Source organism: Rhipicephalus sanguineus, chromosome 7 (genome assembly GCF_013339695.2).
Source record: "Rhipicephalus sanguineus isolate Rsan-2018 chromosome 7, BIME_Rsan_1.4, whole genome shotgun sequence".
Lineage (NCBI taxonomy): Eukaryota > Metazoa > Arthropoda > Arachnida > Ixodida > Ixodidae > Rhipicephalus > Rhipicephalus sanguineus.
The window spans coordinates 124,148,812-124,167,248 of NC_051182.1; the positions used below are offsets into that span (position 1 = coordinate 124,148,812).

The window sequence follows — 18,437 nt, forward strand, 5'->3', positions numbered from 1 at the left end:
TTTGCGGCTGTCGATTCGTGAGGCAAGAAGCTCTTTTAATGAAGCCATTTGAGGATTACTTGGGAAAATGTTGAAGGGCCCCTTTAATTGAACTGAACGTCGACTCCAGCGATTACTTCATGCGATTCCCTGTTCTGCGATTACTTCGTGCGATCCCCTGTTCTGCGATTACTTGATGCTCCAGTCACGTGACTGCTGTCACATGCACGCACTCTCGACGACCCCCGGCTGCTTCGCGCTGCAGCAACGGGCATACATGACCAGCAAGCCGTACTGTCGTAACTTCTGCATTCCACGAGGACTAAGGAGGCAAGATGAAACATGCCTCCTCCAGATGACTCGACGTTGCCTACACGTACTACGAAATTAGACAGTGAAACTCTCAATGTGCACGACACGTAATACTCGGGGAAGACTTATAAGACGCCCTGTGTGTCTGTTCTCGGTATTATTACTCAAAGCGACAGATTCTGAAGGCAGCCACACATTGGCAACGCGGCTTGAGCTTGGAGATGCGGCACCTTCCGGGCCAGTGGCAAAGCACCGCATGCGCGACACGGAACGCAACACCGCTGCTGGTGTTCTTAAGTTAAGGACTGCGTACCTGAACGAAACATTATGAATGACTCGTGTGTCTGCGTTTGTGTGTGTGCGTGTGTGTGCGTGTGTGCGCGTGTGTGTGTGTTGTGTGTGTGTGTGTGTGTGTGTGTGTGTGTGTGTGTGTGTGTGTGTGTGTGTGTGTGTGTGTGTGTGTGTGTGTGTGTGTGTGTGTGTGTGTGTGTGTGTGTGTGTGTGTAAGCCGAGACCGAGAGTAGCAAGCCATGTAATAAGGCACACTAACATCTCTGGGGCGTAAATATTGCTCTTTGAAAAACAAACAAGCCGTATACTCTCACAATTTTGGTTAACTGCATTCGTGTTGTAAATGAAGACGAGACAGACACAGAATAATAGCAGTTATATGTCACGCATAATCTTAGCGTACCCGCTCTAACACCGCGACAGGTCCTGCCGCCACCAAATCCGACTTACAAATATGTAGTAGTTATTCTACTAGCTTATGCAAGACACAAGCCACTTCTATATCCAACGAATGCCCTCCACCGCCTTTATTGTCGGCTTGTAATGCTGTGTTTCATAGCATTCATTTTCCACCTCAGGATTTCACATCATTAAAGTGGCGATGTCACTTCAGCCGGGCCTGGCGTCAGATACTGTCCTTCATGCGATGCGTTTGCCCGATGTAGGACGCAGTAACTATAGGCACACTTGTGGAAACAAATGTGACTCTATACGTGTGGCAGACTGTTCTTAATAAACCTGCTAGTATTTACCAGCCCCTCCCCCCCTTCCCTCAGAATGTATGTGCAAGATTTGCCTTTGAGAATACGCACTCCTTAGTCAGTTGGTTTAGAAGCTCATGGGGTCAAACAGGACAAGTGCCCGAAAGGGCCCTTGACAGGACAAACCCCAAAAGGGACAAGTGACCCAAGAGTCCGTGTCCTTCAGTCCATGTCCTGTCGTGCCATTTGTTAAGTTAGGCTTCGATACTTACGTGATGATGGGTGGATACATGCGTAGCGTCTCGGACAGCACTTGGTTCGTGTACGTCAGCCCCGTGAGTGTCGGAACGGAGAGTTCGTCGCCCTACAAGAAAAAAAAAATGAAACGCTTTTCCGCGAGCGTCGCTTTTCCACCTCTGTTACTGGTTTTTAATAAGTTTTGCATTAGGATGTACACTCTGCAGGTGTGATGTGACGTATAACATGCTTATCCGCATATCACTAGTGCCGGCTAATATCTGCCGCGTTCGCGACAGTTCGCTATGACGGTAATTGAAATGAATTATTTCAAAACAAATGTGGTTATAACGCATTTCCTTCGCCCTTACCGCTCCGTTGTCACTCCATGGCTCATTTACTGCCATGACATCATGGTTGTAATCGTCGTCAAAATTTATCTTATTATCATATCTGGAGCTTCCTGCTGGTGGAAATCATTATACACTTTTACAAGAGTGTCAGAATTTTCAGTAATGGCCGGCCATGCGTGAATAGAATTCAATTCATTGGGTGCGCCTGGCACATATGAAGCTTAAGGATAGGTCGTACCGCAGTCGAACGTCAATTTTATGTACTTTGCAAGAAGAGCGATCTTCTCCAGTTTGCTGCCGCACTGCAACGGCCGAAAACATTCACAGGGGCTCTTCTGTATTCCCTTAAAAGACGACTCCAAGTCGAAAGCAATCAGCTGTGGCTATTTCATAATCATCATAATCGTCATCAGCAGCATCGGAGTTTGAGAGTTCGCGTGGGGAGAGAACACCTTCTTGACGCTTTGGATGATGACGACGACGACGATGATGATGATGATGATTAGTGGGGTTTTGTGGCGCAAGGGCCATGGGTGGCCAAAGAGCGCCATGTCTATTATGTGGTGTTAGCGATGACCAATGATTACGATGACCGGGTGTATTGTGGCTGTATAGAGGCCTAAAATCACGTGCTTTAAAGAAGCGTAAAAGATGTGTATACAGTATAAAATTATGGCAGTGATAAGTGGTGTGATCTATGGGTGTGGGATATATGGCGAGTGAGCATGGTATTTACAAGTGGGAGGCAGGATAACTGCACGAATGCCTCCTCAAGGCCTTTGAGCCCAAAGGCCGGGAGGCAGGTGCTTCCTTTGAGAGTTACCGCAGCAACAGCCTCAATCATGAGGCCGCGCTACGAGCGCCTGGAAAAATAACGTTGAAGTTATGGACATCTTTTAGAAATTCGAAGAGAGACTGATATTTAAAAAGTGGTTCTCTGCCAATGAACATATCGGGATGGAGTGGGAACTGCAGGTAGATTGATGAAAAATGCTTTTTTCTGAGAGTGTCAAGTTCCGTGCATTGCAGTAGGGTGTGGAGTACAGTTAGTGGATCGCCACAGTGATCACACAGAGGTGGATCGCCTCCGGACAAAAGATATGAATGTGTACTATGTGTGTGGCCTATCCTCAGTCTGCAAAGTGTAACTTCTGTGTAGCGTGACTTCGAGACCGGCGGCCAATTACCGAGATGCGGTTTGACAACGTGTAGCTTATTTCTTGTCTGCATATCCCATGTTCTCTGCCAAAAGGCCCTGAGCTTTCTTTTGAGGAAGGGTTTTAAGTCTAATGGGGGAATAGCTACGAGTGTATGGGGGCTGTTTTCGTGGGCGGATACTGCTAGGTGATCCGCCAACACGTTGCCTGGAATCTCGCGGTGCCCTGGCACCCAGCACACTACAACATGTTGTTCGAGTGTGTATATCGTGCATAAGAGAGAGTACAGCGAGACAAGGACCGGGTTCTTGTGTTTTTTCAGTGTTTTTAAAGCTTTTACCACACTTAGGGAATCCGTGTAAATAACTGCCTTTTGTAGTTTTGATTGTCTTATGTGCTTAACAGCCGCAAGTATCGCGTAAGCTTCCGCTGTGAAGATACTTGAGTTTGGGTGCAGAATACCGGAATCGGAAAAGGATGGACCAACCGCTGCGTACGACACAGAAGTATTGGACTTTGAGGCGTCTGTAAAGAATTCTGGACAAGTGTACTTGTGCTGGAGTTCGAGGAAGTGTGTACGGATGTGTGCAAGTGGCGCGTGCTTGGTAACTTCCATGAAAGAAACATCACAATCTATAAGCTGCCACTGCCACGGCGGGAGATGTGGAGCGGGAGCCATTAGAGAGTGTTCGAGAAGTGGCACACCCGTTTCTACAGCTAGGCCCCTCACGCGAAGCGAGTAGGGCTGTGTCATCGAAGGACGGTTGTCAAAAAGGGCAGAGCTGGACAAATCATTGATTGTGGAGTGTGAGGGGTGTTCCTTGTTGGCGTTCACCTTCAGAAAATATACAAATGATAGGTATGATCTCTGTAGGTGGAGCGACCACTCGTTCGATTCGGCGTAGAGGCTTTCTACGGGGCTAGTTCGAAAGGCGCCCGTAGATAGTCGAATGCCTAGATGGTGGACAGGGTCAAGCATCTTTAGGGCGCTTGGCGTCGCAGATTGATAGATTATTGCCCCGTAGTCTAGGCGAGTGCGTATGAGGCTCTTATACAAGTTCAACAGACACTTCTTGTCACTACCCCACGTAGTGCGTGACAACACTTTTAGAACATTCATTGTTTTTATGCATTTGTTTTTTAAATATTTAATGTGTGATACGAACGTAAGCTTACTATCCAGGATAAGGCCTAAGAATTTGTGTTCCGTCTTCACGGAGAGATGTTGACCATGCAGGTCAATATCTGGAGCAGGTTGAAGGCCTCTCTTTCGAGAGAACAGGACACAGGTGCTTTTTTGAGGTTTAAGACTAAAACCATTCTCATTTGCCCATTTGGAGATCTTGTTCAGCCCTAGCTGGACCTGCCGCTCACACATGAAAAGGTTGCACGATTTAAAACCGACCTGGACATCGTCGACATATGTGCAGTAAAACATATTTCGTGGAATGCAAAGACGCAAGGAATTCATTTTGATAATAAAGAGTGTACAGCTAAGTACACCTCCCTGTGGCACTCCAGTTTCTTGAAGGAATGGTATTGATAGAACATTTCCTACTCGGACACGGAACGTACGATCCGACAAGTAGCTCTCTATTATATCTAGCATTCTACCACGTACACGAAGGTGGGACAGGTCTCTTAATATTCCAAAGCGCCATGTGGTGTCGTAAGCCTTTTCCATATCGAGGAACACAGAAAGGAAGAACTGCTTGTGTACAAAAGCGTCACGGATTTGTGCCTCGATACGTAACAGGTGGTCGGTCGTGGATCTACCCTCGCGAAATCCGCACTGGTACGGGTCAAGTAGATTGTTTGTTTCCAGGAAATGTATAAGACGGCGGTTTATCATCTTTTCAAAAAGTTTGCACAGGCAGCTTGTTAGTGCGATTGGCCTGTAGCTCGTAACGGAGGATGGATCCTTGCCCTGTTTTAGAATAGGAATGACAATGGCCTCTTTCCAAGACGAGGGTATTTCGCCGGAAAACCAGATAGCATTGTATAAGGAAAGTAAGGTTCTTTGCGTTTCGGCAGGTAGGTTTTTCAGCATGTCGTATACCACACGGTCAGAACCTGGGGCGGAATTACTGCAGCTGTTAAGCGATACCTGGAGCTCAGCTAAGCTGAAGGGTTGGTTGTATGCCTCGTGGTTTGTACATTTCCGCTCTAGTTTTTGTTTTTCTATTCTTGTTTTGTACCGTTGGAAGACTTCAGAGTAATGCGCGGAACTAGACACTTGTTCGAAGTGTGCGCCGAGGAAGTTTGCCTGGTCTTCCAAGGTGTCGCCTTGTGTGTTTACTAGAGGAAGTGAATGTACTTGCCGCCCTGCTACCCTACTAACCATGTTCCAGACTTTAGCTTCCTGTGTGTACGAATTGATCCCCGTTAAAAACTTCTCCCAACTTTCTCTTCTTGCCTGTCGGCGCGTTCTCCTGCCTTGAGATTTTATGTTTTTAAAACTGTCAAGGTTCTCGGCTGTCGGAGAGTCCCGAAGCAACCTCCATGCTTTGTTTTGTTTTTTGCGCGCCTTCCGGCATTCATTGTTCCACCATGGGACCCGTCGTTTGCCAGACAGTCCACTTGTTTGTGGGATACATTTGGTGGCAGCATTAATCAGAAAAGCTGTGAAGTAGTCTACAGCTGCACCTATGCTTAAATCACACATGTCTGTCCAACTTAAGAGAGCAGTCTTACGAAACTGTTCCCAGTCGGCTTTGTCAATGTGCCATTTGGGAACCTGTGGGGGACATTCATTTACTATTTGTGTGCTCAGAACAATAGGAAAGTGGTCACTTCCGTAAGGGTTATTAATGACTTTCCATTTAAGTAAGGGTAGAAGCGATGGAGATGTAATGCTGAGATCTATAGACGAGTATGTATTGTTAGCGAGGCTATAATATGTTGGATCTTTCAGATTCAACAGGCAAGCGCCCGAAGAGAAAAGGAATTGTTCAATTAGACGACCTCGCGCATCGCACCGAGAGTCGCCCCATAGACTGCTATGTGCATTGAAGTCCCCAAGCACCAGGTATGGTTCTGGTAGTTCATCTATTAAGGGACTGGAACTCATGTTTGTGAAGGTGGTAGTGTGGAGGTATGTAGAGAGAGCAAATGGTTACGAGTTTGTTTAAAAGAACCGCTCGAACAGCTACTGCCTCCAGGGACGTTCGGAGCGGTAAATGTGTGCACGCTACTCCTTGATTTACTATAAGAGCTACACCACCGGATGACGCGATGGCATCATCCCGGTCCTTTCTGAATATGACATATTGGCGTAGAAAATTCGTGTTCTTGGATTTTAGGTGTGTTTCTTGTACACACAGCACTTTTGGTGAGTGTTCATGTAGCAGCTCTTGGATATCGTCGAGGTTTCTTAGTAGGCCTCTGACGTTCCATTGTAGAATTTGTGTCTCCATTTTGAGTGTAAATTAGTGCTGTGTGTACTGGAAGAACTATTGCCTTAAGTCACAGAGCCCTTTTCAGGCCCTGTGATGCGGGTTTTTCCTTTTTTGGCGCGCTCCAACGAGCTGCGCCGTTCCTTCGGCGCTTGGGACGCCGTTGGACTTGCCATTGTATCCATCGCCTCAGTAGAGACGCTGGATGCCCGCTCGCGGCTAACGCGCACGGGTGTCAGAGTTTTGGGGCTTTCTGCCTGAACAGAAGGCCCTGGGCCTGCAGATCCGGAGGCCTGCATGCCCGTTGGTTGCGGAGCAGCCCGGGCTGCTTCCGCTGAGGGGGCGGATGGCGCTACCGCCCGTCCACTGTGCGTGGTACGTGCGGCCGCCGCGAACCTTTGTGGCACTGCCCCCTTGCGTGCCACGTCCGCGAATGTAGGACCCTGTGCGAAGGAAAGGCGTTTGCGCGCCTCCTTAAACGAGATATTTTCAGTTACCTTGAGTGTAATTATTTCTTTCTCTTTTTTCCATGAAGGACAGCTACGAGAGTATGCTGGGTGAGTACCTTCGCAGTTTGCACAAAGGGGAGTTTCCACACAGTCGTCTGCAGGGTGATCGTGTGAACTGCACTTGGCACATGTTTGACGGCCGCGGCAGCTCTGAGAGCCGTGACCGAAACGTTGGCACTTAAAGCAACGGCGAGGGTTGGGTATATAAGGTCTGACCTTTAGCTTCAGGTAGCCTGTTTCGAGATACTCTGGTAGGGTGCTTGTCGAAAATGTGATAATCAGGTGTTTTGTCGGGATTTCTTTGTCGTCACGTCTGATTTTAATTCGCTGTACGTGTGTTACATGCTGTTCATTCCAGCCCTCAAGGAGCTCACTCTCAGTCAAGTCGAGCAGGTCTTGGTCAGATACTACACCTCGGGAACTGTTGAGGGATCGGTGTGGTGTAATAGAGACAGGGGTGCTTCCAAAAGAGGCAAGTTTTGAAAGTTTTTCATACTGGGTCTTACTTTGAACTTCTAGAAAAAGGTCCCCACTAGCCATTCTTGTAGCCTTATAGCCTTGACCGAGTGTATTGGTGAGGCATTTCGATACAACGAAAGGAGAGATGGTTCTTGCGTTCTTGTCGAGTGTTTCGCAGTGTATTACGTGGAAGCGTGGAAAAATTTCTTTGGGTTTGAGCAAGGCATTCAGAGTGTCTTCGGTGCGACCTCTCTTTGTGAGAGGACGATCATTCAGTCGAGGAAATGAGGTTGAGGCCATATATTAAGTATAGTTTCGGCAGCCATGCCAGCCGCCCACCATGGAGCCCAACATGGGGACGCGACAGCACTTATATTGATATAAAGCATGCCTACGCCAGCTGTACACAGCTACTATAACCAAATATAATGCGCCCAAGAGAGGGCACATACACAAGGTTAACCCTCGCCGCCAAGAAAAACGGAAGTAAATGGAAGAGAGGAGAGGACAGGAAAGATTAAAAGTGAGAAGGAAAGACGAAGGTGAGGGGAGAGAGAGACAGGAAAAGGCGACTGCCGAATTCCCCCGGGTTGGTCAGCCCAGGGGTGCCGTCTACGTGAAGCCGGGGCCAAAGGGGTGTGTTGCCTCTGCCGGGGGGCCTTAAAGGTCCAATCACCCGGCGTCGGCTCAACCCCCAGGATCCCCTTTTCCCCGGACACGGCAATGCCACGCACGGCTAGGCGTGGGAGGGGGTCGAAACCCCCCCGTTAGCTCGGGTCCGTGGTGTCGCTACACACCAAACGCCTGCTTGCGCAGACGCCCCTGCGGGGATGACGACGACGGCAGTGATGATGACGATGTTGATTATGAGTTATAGCTCAGCCCTTTATCATCGGTACGCAGTTTTCAACCACCCACTTGAAGCGCTATTCACACGGTGTGATGCCCGATGCGATTCTACTCATTTTCCACGCAATATTACGCCTGTTAGCGCGACTCCTTGCCCGACGTGACGAATGTATATGGTGTTTTATTCAAAGCGATTTCGAGCAATGTCGGGCTGGGCTCTGCTGTAGTATAGCTGATTGCTACGCAGAATGCCTTGTTTCGACTATTGCTCAAGTCCTGCTTGTCATCTGATTTTCAGGAGGTGAGGTGAGCTTTTGTACAGCGTGCCGCGTCTTTCAAGGCCTTAAGGCTTTCGTCTTATTAAGAGATCTACGCACTCTTAATCAGGTACCGGGTAAATGCTAGCGATGTCCGGAAACTAGAGGAAAAATGTCCAGTTTGCTGGCTATATGAAGCACTTTAAACGGGACCTGAATGAGAGTGTACAATAAAGCTTTAACTTAAAGCATTTCGGGCTTTACGCGTTCGTCACTTTTCTTCGTTGGCAACAAGCAATAGTTGTGAGTTTTGGAGATTTTTTTAAGTGCAGAATTGCGTGCTTACCTCTTTCTTGAAAGCTTCGAGTACTTCGTTTCTCATTCTCTCCTGGATGTCGGGGTGTTTGCCCATCAGGTAAAACCAGTACGTCAACGCCAGCCTCGTGGTGTCGTAGCTGCGCGCAGTGACGAAAGAATAAAGAAGGAACCATTTATTTACCTCCTATTCAATTTTTCTCTGCATTCAGAACTCACCCTCCGAGGAAAACGTCCATACAGTTGGTGCTGAGCTCGTACAATTTCTCCTGGGACAATGGTACTGATAGGCAGATGCACAGAAAGCAAATGGCCACAAAAAAAAAGGCACAGTCAAACGACCACAGATGAACACGATAAGGTAAGCTTTCTGTCAACACTAACAATAATTAGGTTTTCCAAATCGAGATACATGTTTTAGGTTACGCGGCGCACAACGCAGTGTAACATGCACATTTACGACCATAAACAATGCCATAGGCAACGCTGGGATGACTACCAAGATGCCACAATAGGCAAACAAAGGTACAAAGCACGAACGCGTTCGTAAAGGTGGATTTTAAAGTGAAAGGGCACATTTCGCGAATCATTACATATCAATGAAGGATAGTCAGTACGTTAAATCTATATATAAAGTTTATATATTTAATAAAATATAAACCAACCATTAATGTTCATTACGTCATATATGCGCATCACGGGTAATCAACATGTAAATATTAACTGGGTGTTCCCTTTCATATTATGCGTGACTGTACTTGAGGGGGAACGTGTATGCATGATATAACGCCTTTTTGAAAAGAACGGGGACGTTTCGGAAAAGATTCGTCTGACAGCCTACGAAAACACTGAAAGGATGTTCACCGTAGCACTTCGGTAAATTTTCTGGCGTTCAAAATTTTCTTTACAAAAAACTCAGTCACTAAAACATTGATTTGCACATGATCAGATACAGGGTAAACTTAAATGATTTTCCTGTTTTCGCATCCTAATGAAACGAGGACCATTGGGCGACGAATGATTACATTATTAACGATTGTTGGGTTTTACACCCCACAACCACGTTATGAATATTAGGGACGCCGTAGTGGAGGGCTCCGGAAATTTCGACCATCAGGGGCTTTTTTGTGGTGCACCTAAATCTAAGTACACGGACCTCAAGCCTTTTCGCCTCCACCGAAGATGCGGCCGCCGCGGCCGGGATGCGATCCCGAGACCTTCTGGTCAGCAGTCGAGAACCATAACCACTAGACCATCGCTGCGGGTAATGTTTCCACCGTTCATTTCTTAAAAGGATCAAGTAAAATTTTTCATACCGTCAGGGAGATTTCCCTTGTAGCTGCCTGCGAAAATAATTTGTGCTGAGATTGATTCGGGGAAATTTTAGTTCCTGTACAAGGAGTGCTGCACTGGTCGATGACTTTAGCGACAACAAAAATAGGTTGAGGAAACATGGCTCGTTTGCGTGACTGAGTATGGAGGCAGTAATAAACTCTACATTGGAAATAATCAGATCGCATATTTCCCTCTAGAGTGTACTGAATGTGAAACTAAATATGAAGTCTATCTTTGTATGTATTCGTATTCCCCGTTGTATATTTTTCATATTATTGTGTTTAACTCTGTATATATGATCTATTCGCACTATCACATGAAATACGCTTAATTTTATTTGTAATTATACATGTTCTCAGTCAGGGATTCAGTGTAGCTACAGTAGTTGCTTGGGCAAGTTGGTACGCTTTTCTCTGCGCCCTTTTTTTCCGGTGTTCTCTATTTTGGGTCGTTTTGTTTTCAAGATTTAGCGTAATCATATCAGTGTGCCTAACCAGGCCACAAAAATAAAAAATAAAGAAATAGCACAAGTTTTGACGTACTCCTAATGTGGAACGCATGGCGCTCCGGCTTTCAGGGGTCAAATAAAAAAAGAGAGAGGGGGAGGAGGTCTTAGTTATGTTTTGCACTAGATGATTGAAAAGAGCGCTAAACAACGGAGGACAAGACGGAGGCCACAGGACAGGCGCATCGACTGCCCTGCGAATGTGCGCCTGTCGGCTATGCACCTGTCCTATTGTATCCTTCGTCTTGTCCCACGTTATTTCTCGCTCTTTTAAGTCATCGTGAATGACCAACTCGCCCAACAGCCTATGCATCTTGTATCTGTTGCGTGAAGTATTAAAGTGTTACCGGCATTTGTCTGAGGGACTTCGTTCTTTTTCGTTTCCGAGTTGCTCTTGCCAAGCGCGTCGTCCAGTAGTAGTTGCGCCATGTCGGGCACGTCCACCTATGGTTTAAAAAAAAACGAAAAAAAACGAGACGATTAAGTATAATCGAAAGTTTGGAATGCAAGAAAATGGTTTGAATGAGTGCGACCCTGAAAGGGCATCTGGTAAAGAAAGGTGCGAGAAGTCATGGGCATTTCAACCTTGTATATAAACTACGCGAACAATTTACAATTAAAGAAACGCACAATGGGTACCTTCCCTGCATCAGAAACGCAACTCTGCGTATAATAATAATAATAATAATAATAATATAATAATAATAATAATAATAATAATATTAATAATAATAATAATAATAATAATAATAATAATAATAATAATAATAATAATAATATTATTATTATTATTATTATTATATTATTATTATTATTATTATTATTATTATTATTATTATTATTATTATTATTTTGTCGCTGGATGAAATCTTATCTGCGAATGCATTAAGTGCTTAAAACCATCCTTATCATGTGGCCCAGATGGCATCCCCTCCGCCATACTAAAAGCTTATAGTAGTATATTTGTCCCAGTACTGACTACGATATTTAATAACTGCCTGGACACTTCCACATTTCCTAGCATGTGGAAACTGCTCGTGTTTTCCCAGTATTTAAGTCGGGCTCTAAAACAGATGTTTCTAATTATCGCCCGATTTCTCTACTATGTGCCACATCAAAGATCTTCGAGCTGGCTCTTCACAAAATATTGTCTTTTAGTGTTAAAAGCTCATTGATTCCTAATCAACATGGTTTTCTCGCTGGCCGCTCAACTACCACAAATCTTGCTAGTTTCATGACGCAGATCTCCACACCTATTTCTCAGAGAGGACAGGTTGACGTACTCTACTGTGACCTGAGCAAGGCTTTTGACGTAGTCAGCCACACACTGATTATGGTTAAACTTGCGCAATTTGATGTTGACTTGTCGGTTGTGAATCTCCTGCAGAGCTATCTGCTCAATAGATATTGTTATGTAGCGGTAAATGGCCAAACGTCTTCTTTGTATAAAATGACTAGTGGGGTCCCTCAAGGGTCAGTATTAGGCCCACTCCTATTTTTAATTTACGTTAATGATGTTTCTTTTGCCATTCGTAATTCTTCTTTCCTCTTGTATGCCGATGACATCAAGATTTTTAAGGAAATTCATTCAGTTAACGACTGTCGCTTGCTGCAGTCAGATTTGCGCTCTTTTTCCGAATGGTGCAACGCTAATAACCTTTCTCTGAATGCCTCGAAGACAAAATTCATGTCTATCACTCGCAAAACATCTAGCGTGTCATTTCAATACTCTGTCAATTGTGTGTCCTTATGCAAGGTTTATGAAATCAGTGATCTTGGTGTTGTTGTTGATAGCACGTTAAACTTTTCTGCTCACGCTAAGCGTGTTGCTTTGCGGGGTCTTCGCACCCTAGGCTGTGTTTGCAGATTGTCTAGAGAATTCCGTTCTCCTATGCCCTTCCGAAAATTGTACACCGCGCTATGTCTTCCTCAACTGGAGTATGCGTCCGTGATATGGAATGGCATTGCTCAATCCAGCGGTAACACCATTGAACGAGTCCAGAAAAAATTCCTTAGCATATATAACCATCGCTTTGCTAAAAAATCTCGTTCAAATACTGCTGAATTATTATCATTGCCATCACTTCACTGCCGACGAAATCGTTCTGATCTCTTGTTTCTTTACAAGCTAGTCCACGGTATCATATCCTGCCCTGTACTTCTCAATTGTGTTAATTTTCGAATTCCGCGTAAGTTAACCAGAGAGAACAGACCGTTTCATGTACCCGCCTGCTTCTTCCAACACTCTACCGTTCACAGAATACAAAGTCTCTATAATGTTAATTTTCTTGATCTTGACATTTTTCATAGTCCACAATCATTGTTTTTATCCGAGCTTTGTACTGTTTTGACATAGTATGGCACAATGTACAAAGTCTTCCCTTCTCCGCCTTTCCGCATAGTTGTATATATGCAATCTAATTTTTCATTCCCCTTCAATATTTCTCGTGTTGTCTTATTTTACTCCTCCCCTTTTGTGTTCATTTCTCTTTGTCTATGTGTATTTGCTCTTTTTATTTCTGAAGACTGTCTGTATTGTATAGTTTATTTTTATTGTTTTTTTTTTGCGTGCGCCTGCACAAAGACCTTACGGTTGTTCCTGGGCACGTTAAATAAATGATTGATTGATTGATTAGTAGTAGTAGTAGTAGTAGTAGTAGTAGTAGTAGTAGTAGTAGTTGTAGTAGTAGTAGTAGTAGTAGTAGTAGTAGTACTAGTAGTAGTAGCAGTAGTAGTAGTAATAACGCCATTACACATTGTAAAATGGCTTTGAATACCGTTGAATTTCTTTCTTGGTTCTTCGCCATTTCACTTTTTCAGAGGTGTGTTTGTTACCATCGGCATTTTGTATGTCTTGTCTTGTGGTAATATGCCTTGTCGTTTTGACACTGTTTTATACATCCCCTCTTTTTGTACATCTATTTTCTCTTGGAGATAGCCATTAATATTTTTTTTTACTTAGTGCGTGCAACAGCATTAAGATCGCTGAGCCTCTCCTGGGTGTGTTAAACAAACGGTCGATCGGTTACGTCATTATTAAGATTGTAGTGCGCAGGAATGAATCCCTTCTGATTGGTCTCGGAAGAGCTAAGCGCGGAATGCTGCGAAAAGTAGCCTTTTTAACGGCACGATACTTATCACAGGTATATAACAGCTGCATCTTACCGGTACTTACCTACGGAGCAGAAACCTGGAGACTTACAAAGAGAGTTCAACTTAAATTGAGGACGACGCAGCGAGCGATGGAAAGGAAAATGATAGGTGTAACCTCAAGAGACAGGAAGAGAGCAGAGTGGGTCAGGGAATAAACGGGGGTTGAGGATATCATAGTTGAAATCAAGCAGATGAAACGGAGATGGGCCGGGCACGCAGCACGTCGGCAGGATAACCTGTGGTCATTAAGGGTAACTGAGTGGATTCTATGAGATGGCAAAGGCGTGAGGGGGAGACAGAAAATTAGGTGGGTAGATGAGATTAAGAAGTCTGTAGGCATACTGTGGCAGCAGAAAGTACAGGACCGGGTTGATTGGCGGAACATGGGAGAGGCCTTTGCCCTGCAGTGGGCATAGACAGGCTGATGATGATGATGATGATGATGATGATGATGATGATGATGGTGACTTATCACAGCTGGAGGAAAACATTGCCGATCGTAGAACCTTACTCCTAGAGATCACATAATGTTACCCTAAAAAATTTCTCAGATGTCTCAATCATTGCATTGAGATGGAACCAATACAGTTTGGCATCTGTTCCTCTTGTTTGGTTGTGACGTCGTATTTCAAACTGAGAGACCGAAAGCGAAAACCGGAAGCGGACGTAAGACTAGAAGAGCCCAATCTTTACTTCTTTGCCTCATTTAGTTTTTATTTGCTCAGTTATACTGCTTTTCTTGCTCCATCATTCGGTCAGAAACAGAACATCGCATATCACATTCCGTTTCAGAGTGTGGGAGGAAGAAGCATTGCAAAAAACTTTGTCTTGAAAACGTAAAACACGAATTGTCAGAAATTAGAGAATATAGAGCTTCCTAGTGAACGTGACATCGTTCTCGGTGTACCAGCTTACTGTAAACGTGGAGGGCAGTGCTAGCTCTTGTAGCGGCCCTTCGAGACACTTTCTGAAACAAATCCGAGGCCCACGTTTCGCATGGGCATTCGTGTACACGGAAAATGAAAGAAAGCAGCACGTGTCAACAGTAATCTTGTTGTTGACGTTTTACGCAACCGGGTAAGCAGGACGTGGTTGGTCGCTGTAAAAGTATTCTTCTGTTACCTCTGTATAGTTGGAGATTGCGGCCCGCGATGGCGCCACCATCGCAAATGCTCACGTGCGCGTCCGCAGTAACCGATGTTCCGTTTAGGGCAATGAACATGCAGACGAACTGTTTCAAATAAGCTAGTTGTTTATAGGAATATGAAGAGAGAGAGAGAGAGGGAGAGAGCACACAGTTAAGGCACCTTCGCAAAAGGGGTGCCAAGCCTGAAGGAAGTATGGAGCTGGGCAGCCTTCTTTGCTTTTTTTTTGTCTCCCCTTATTTTAACACGAAAGTGTTTTATGCCGGGGTCCACCAAGTACATCCGTCACGGATATGACGTTGATAAAATGGACGCCAACGGGTGAGAAAGAAAACCAAGAAAAAGATACCACGCTGGGAATCGAACCCACGACGTTGCGGCCGCGACGGTGAGCGCCCGGCGCACTACCGACTAAGCTAACTCGGGAGATGCTAGACACGGCGCGAACGCGCCTTATATCTTTCAACATTCTCTTTCGCGGCGGGCGCAGCGGGGCGGTGCCGCCGTCTGTGAGATGTGAAAAGAAGTAAAACTTCACGCTCGACGCTTACTAGCGCTTACTCCGAGATTGCACGCGATATTGGAGGTCATGGTTAAAGCGTCTCGATACCAGAGCGATAGACTGGCCGCGCTGGCGTCGCCGAGGCACCCTTGACGCAGTTGCGTTCTTTGCCTTTGGCTTCGTGTTAGCGTGCGTCGGCTCATCGGAGTAGTGCAGCTCCCACGTGCACCAACGGGATTTCTCCGCCGCCGACTGCTTCAATTGCGAGAGCACCGACTAACAAAACTGCTGCAATATGCGTTGCAGAAAGGACGCGAGTTCGACGGGCGAATGTCGTGCCTTGGTGGAGCGAGAGCAGCGCCTGCGAGACAGAGGCCAGCGGGACGCACGCGTTTGCGGCTCAGGCTACGAACCTCTACCTCCCGCGTTGCTGAAGCGCAGTGTGTGTTATGTATGCATGAGCATAGGCGTCGGCTACCTTTTACTAGAAAGCGCACACCGTGCCGTTTCTCTCCTTAATTGACGACGCTTTGAAGAAGTGCATACCGGGTACCAATGTTGATGTGAGCTTGTTGATATCATCCTTACGCGGGATTCACGATTCGCTGTGTCCAAATATATGTTCACACCTTCAGCTGCCGTGCGCAACGGTTTAATCATGATCATGGGCGTTAGTCGTCGCGATATAGACATGCTGTCAACATGGGTGCATCCACGTCAAACGGTGCTTTAGCTGCCAAACACGAATAGACATTGTACAAGCTCTCATATATCACTACACAATAAGCAGTACTTCTGTGAAGACACGTGTCACTTTCGTGTTATACCGATTCCTATGACAGAGGGATCAGCCATGTTTTTTTTTTTATTTATTTCTTCCTCTCTCAAAATTTATTGCTCTTTCTATTTTTCTTCCTATCTTCTTTTTCTTTCTTCTTTCCACTTTCTATTTCTCACTTCATTCTTTTTTTTTCTCTTTTTTATACGTGGTTTTGCCTGTTTTACGCAAACCGACGACAGCATGCGACAGCCCGGGCCCCTAAAGTGCTCCGCACTTGTCATCGTCAAGGCGCTCGAATAACAAGAGGAAGAAGACTTCTTGGCGGGAGCGTGCGTTCACTTGATGATATCATCAAGGCTCTCGATGAACAAGAGGAAGAAGACTTCTCCTTGGCGCGAGCGCGCGCTTAATATGCTACAGATGGCTACGCATTACGCCAAGCTACGACAGCATACGACAGCATACAACAGGCCGGGCCCAGAAAGTGCCCCTCACTTAAAAGGGGAACGGCAGGAAGGTCTATTGTCGATGGCCCCATTTACTAGTAGTATGTAAACAGCGCGACTTCTTCAGACGTATACAAAACCAAAGGGAACGACACCGGACAGGCGCTTGTCAGAGTCGTTCCCTTTGGTTTTGTCGCGATATTTACTTACTACTGCGCACAAATAACTAGCCCAAAGCTTGAGATTACTAAGTTACATTTCCATTTTACTGTCTTACACTTGATGTAATGTAAGTCGAAGGGGCTGTAGCTTATCGGCAAATACGTTACCGTTCGTGAGGAGATTAAGTTGCCTTAAGAGTAGTACGGCGGTAACAACGCTACTGATGAGGTAACAACGCTAAGGTAGATGAGATTAAGAGGTTTTTGGGGACAAAGTGCCCACAACAAGCACAGGACCGGATTGATTGGCGAAATATGGGAGAGACCTTAGCCCCACAGCGGGCGCAGTCATGCTGATGATGATGACGATGAACAACGCTTCATGGTGGCGACAACTTGCGAAACCGAGTTGCACAAAAATCTGCAATACTGCAAAGGCCTTTCTTGTTGATCTTAACTGCTTTATTAAGAGTATGTAGAGACAGAATCGTTAGCACGCACTCTCTTCACAATTTTCCTTCCGTATATGATTCACACTATGCGAACGTATTTCAAGAAAGTTGTAGTTGAACGAACCGTCGCTAGATGTCGCTATCATTGTTTCATATCCTAGGTAGGGTAGGTAGGTAGGTAGGGGTGCTACTGGTGCTGCTAGAGGACGGACGTGTTTTTCGTGGGCTCCGGAATGACAGCGTCAGATAAGTGTTTTTTTTTTTTTTTGCATGATTCGAGCTTGTTTTTTTAGTTAATCCACTAGATTGCAGCTTAATAGAGCTTACAACTTTGTACTGTCGGTACAAAGTGGTGTGACAGTCGCCTCGGGTGTTTTTTTTTTAATATTTGTTTGTTCGGCCACCACGTGGCTGAAAGGTGCACAGGTGCTTAGACGTGTAACGTACTTGCGGAGTTTTGTGATATCATTTGGCTTTAAGTGTATCTAATCCACCGTGTGAACGATCTATAGCCATGGTCAAAAAGACCGTAAAGTGTTCAGGATGCGGAATGGGGCGGAAAATAGAGGTTTGTGAGGATGAGACGACAGAGACAGCTGACGCCAAGTGTAAGCAATGCGAGTTAGAGGCGAAAATGGAAACAATGATGGCCGCCCAGAATGAGCTCATGGTGAGAATCTCCGAGCTGGAGAAAGCGGTAGCGACAGAGCGGGAAAAAACGATGGCTATGGCGGAAAGGCTTAAGTCAGCCGAGGAGGGATTAGCAAACGTAGCCATGCCAGCAAAGGTAGCAAGCGACAGCGGCAACAATGGGGCATCGACCCCGACAGTGGTAGGCGCGAAGGGGGAAACAGGTTTGGAAAAGACAGGTGCAAGGGTCACAGGACCCACTTTCCGCGAAGTAGTCTTGGGAACGGGAGGGGACAAAACAACAGCAGTAGCACGCGCTAGTAACCGGGGCAGTGGCCAGGTGCGGGAGAGTCCAGCAGAAAAGTCGGATCACGTGATAATCGCCGGGGACACGAATTTAGCTACATGCGCAGAAGCAATCGAGGAAAGGGTGAGAGGCGACAAACGAGTTTTAATAGGGAAGTTCCCGGGACATAGGCTGGGATCAGTGATGAGACAAGCTAGCGCAGAACT

The 18,437-nt window shown here is 45.8% G+C and overlaps 1 protein-coding gene across 1 annotated transcript in view; it reads right to left on the minus strand.

Moving 5' to 3' along the window:
• Positions 1 to 18,437, minus strand: part of LOC119399831 (cytochrome P450 9e2) — a 31,012-nt gene that overhangs the window by 8,400 nt on the left and 4,175 nt on the right. The window contains exons 2-5 of the mRNA XM_037666688.2: positions 11,002 to 11,098; positions 9,034 to 9,097; positions 8,846 to 8,954; positions 1,556 to 1,647 (exon numbers count right to left, since the gene is read on the minus strand). Coding sequence (XP_037522616.2) covers positions 1,556 to 1,647; positions 8,846 to 8,954; positions 9,034 to 9,097; positions 11,002 to 11,098 — 362 coding nt within the window. The remainder of the gene's footprint in view (positions 1 to 1,555; positions 1,648 to 8,845; positions 8,955 to 9,033; positions 9,098 to 11,001; positions 11,099 to 18,437) is intronic.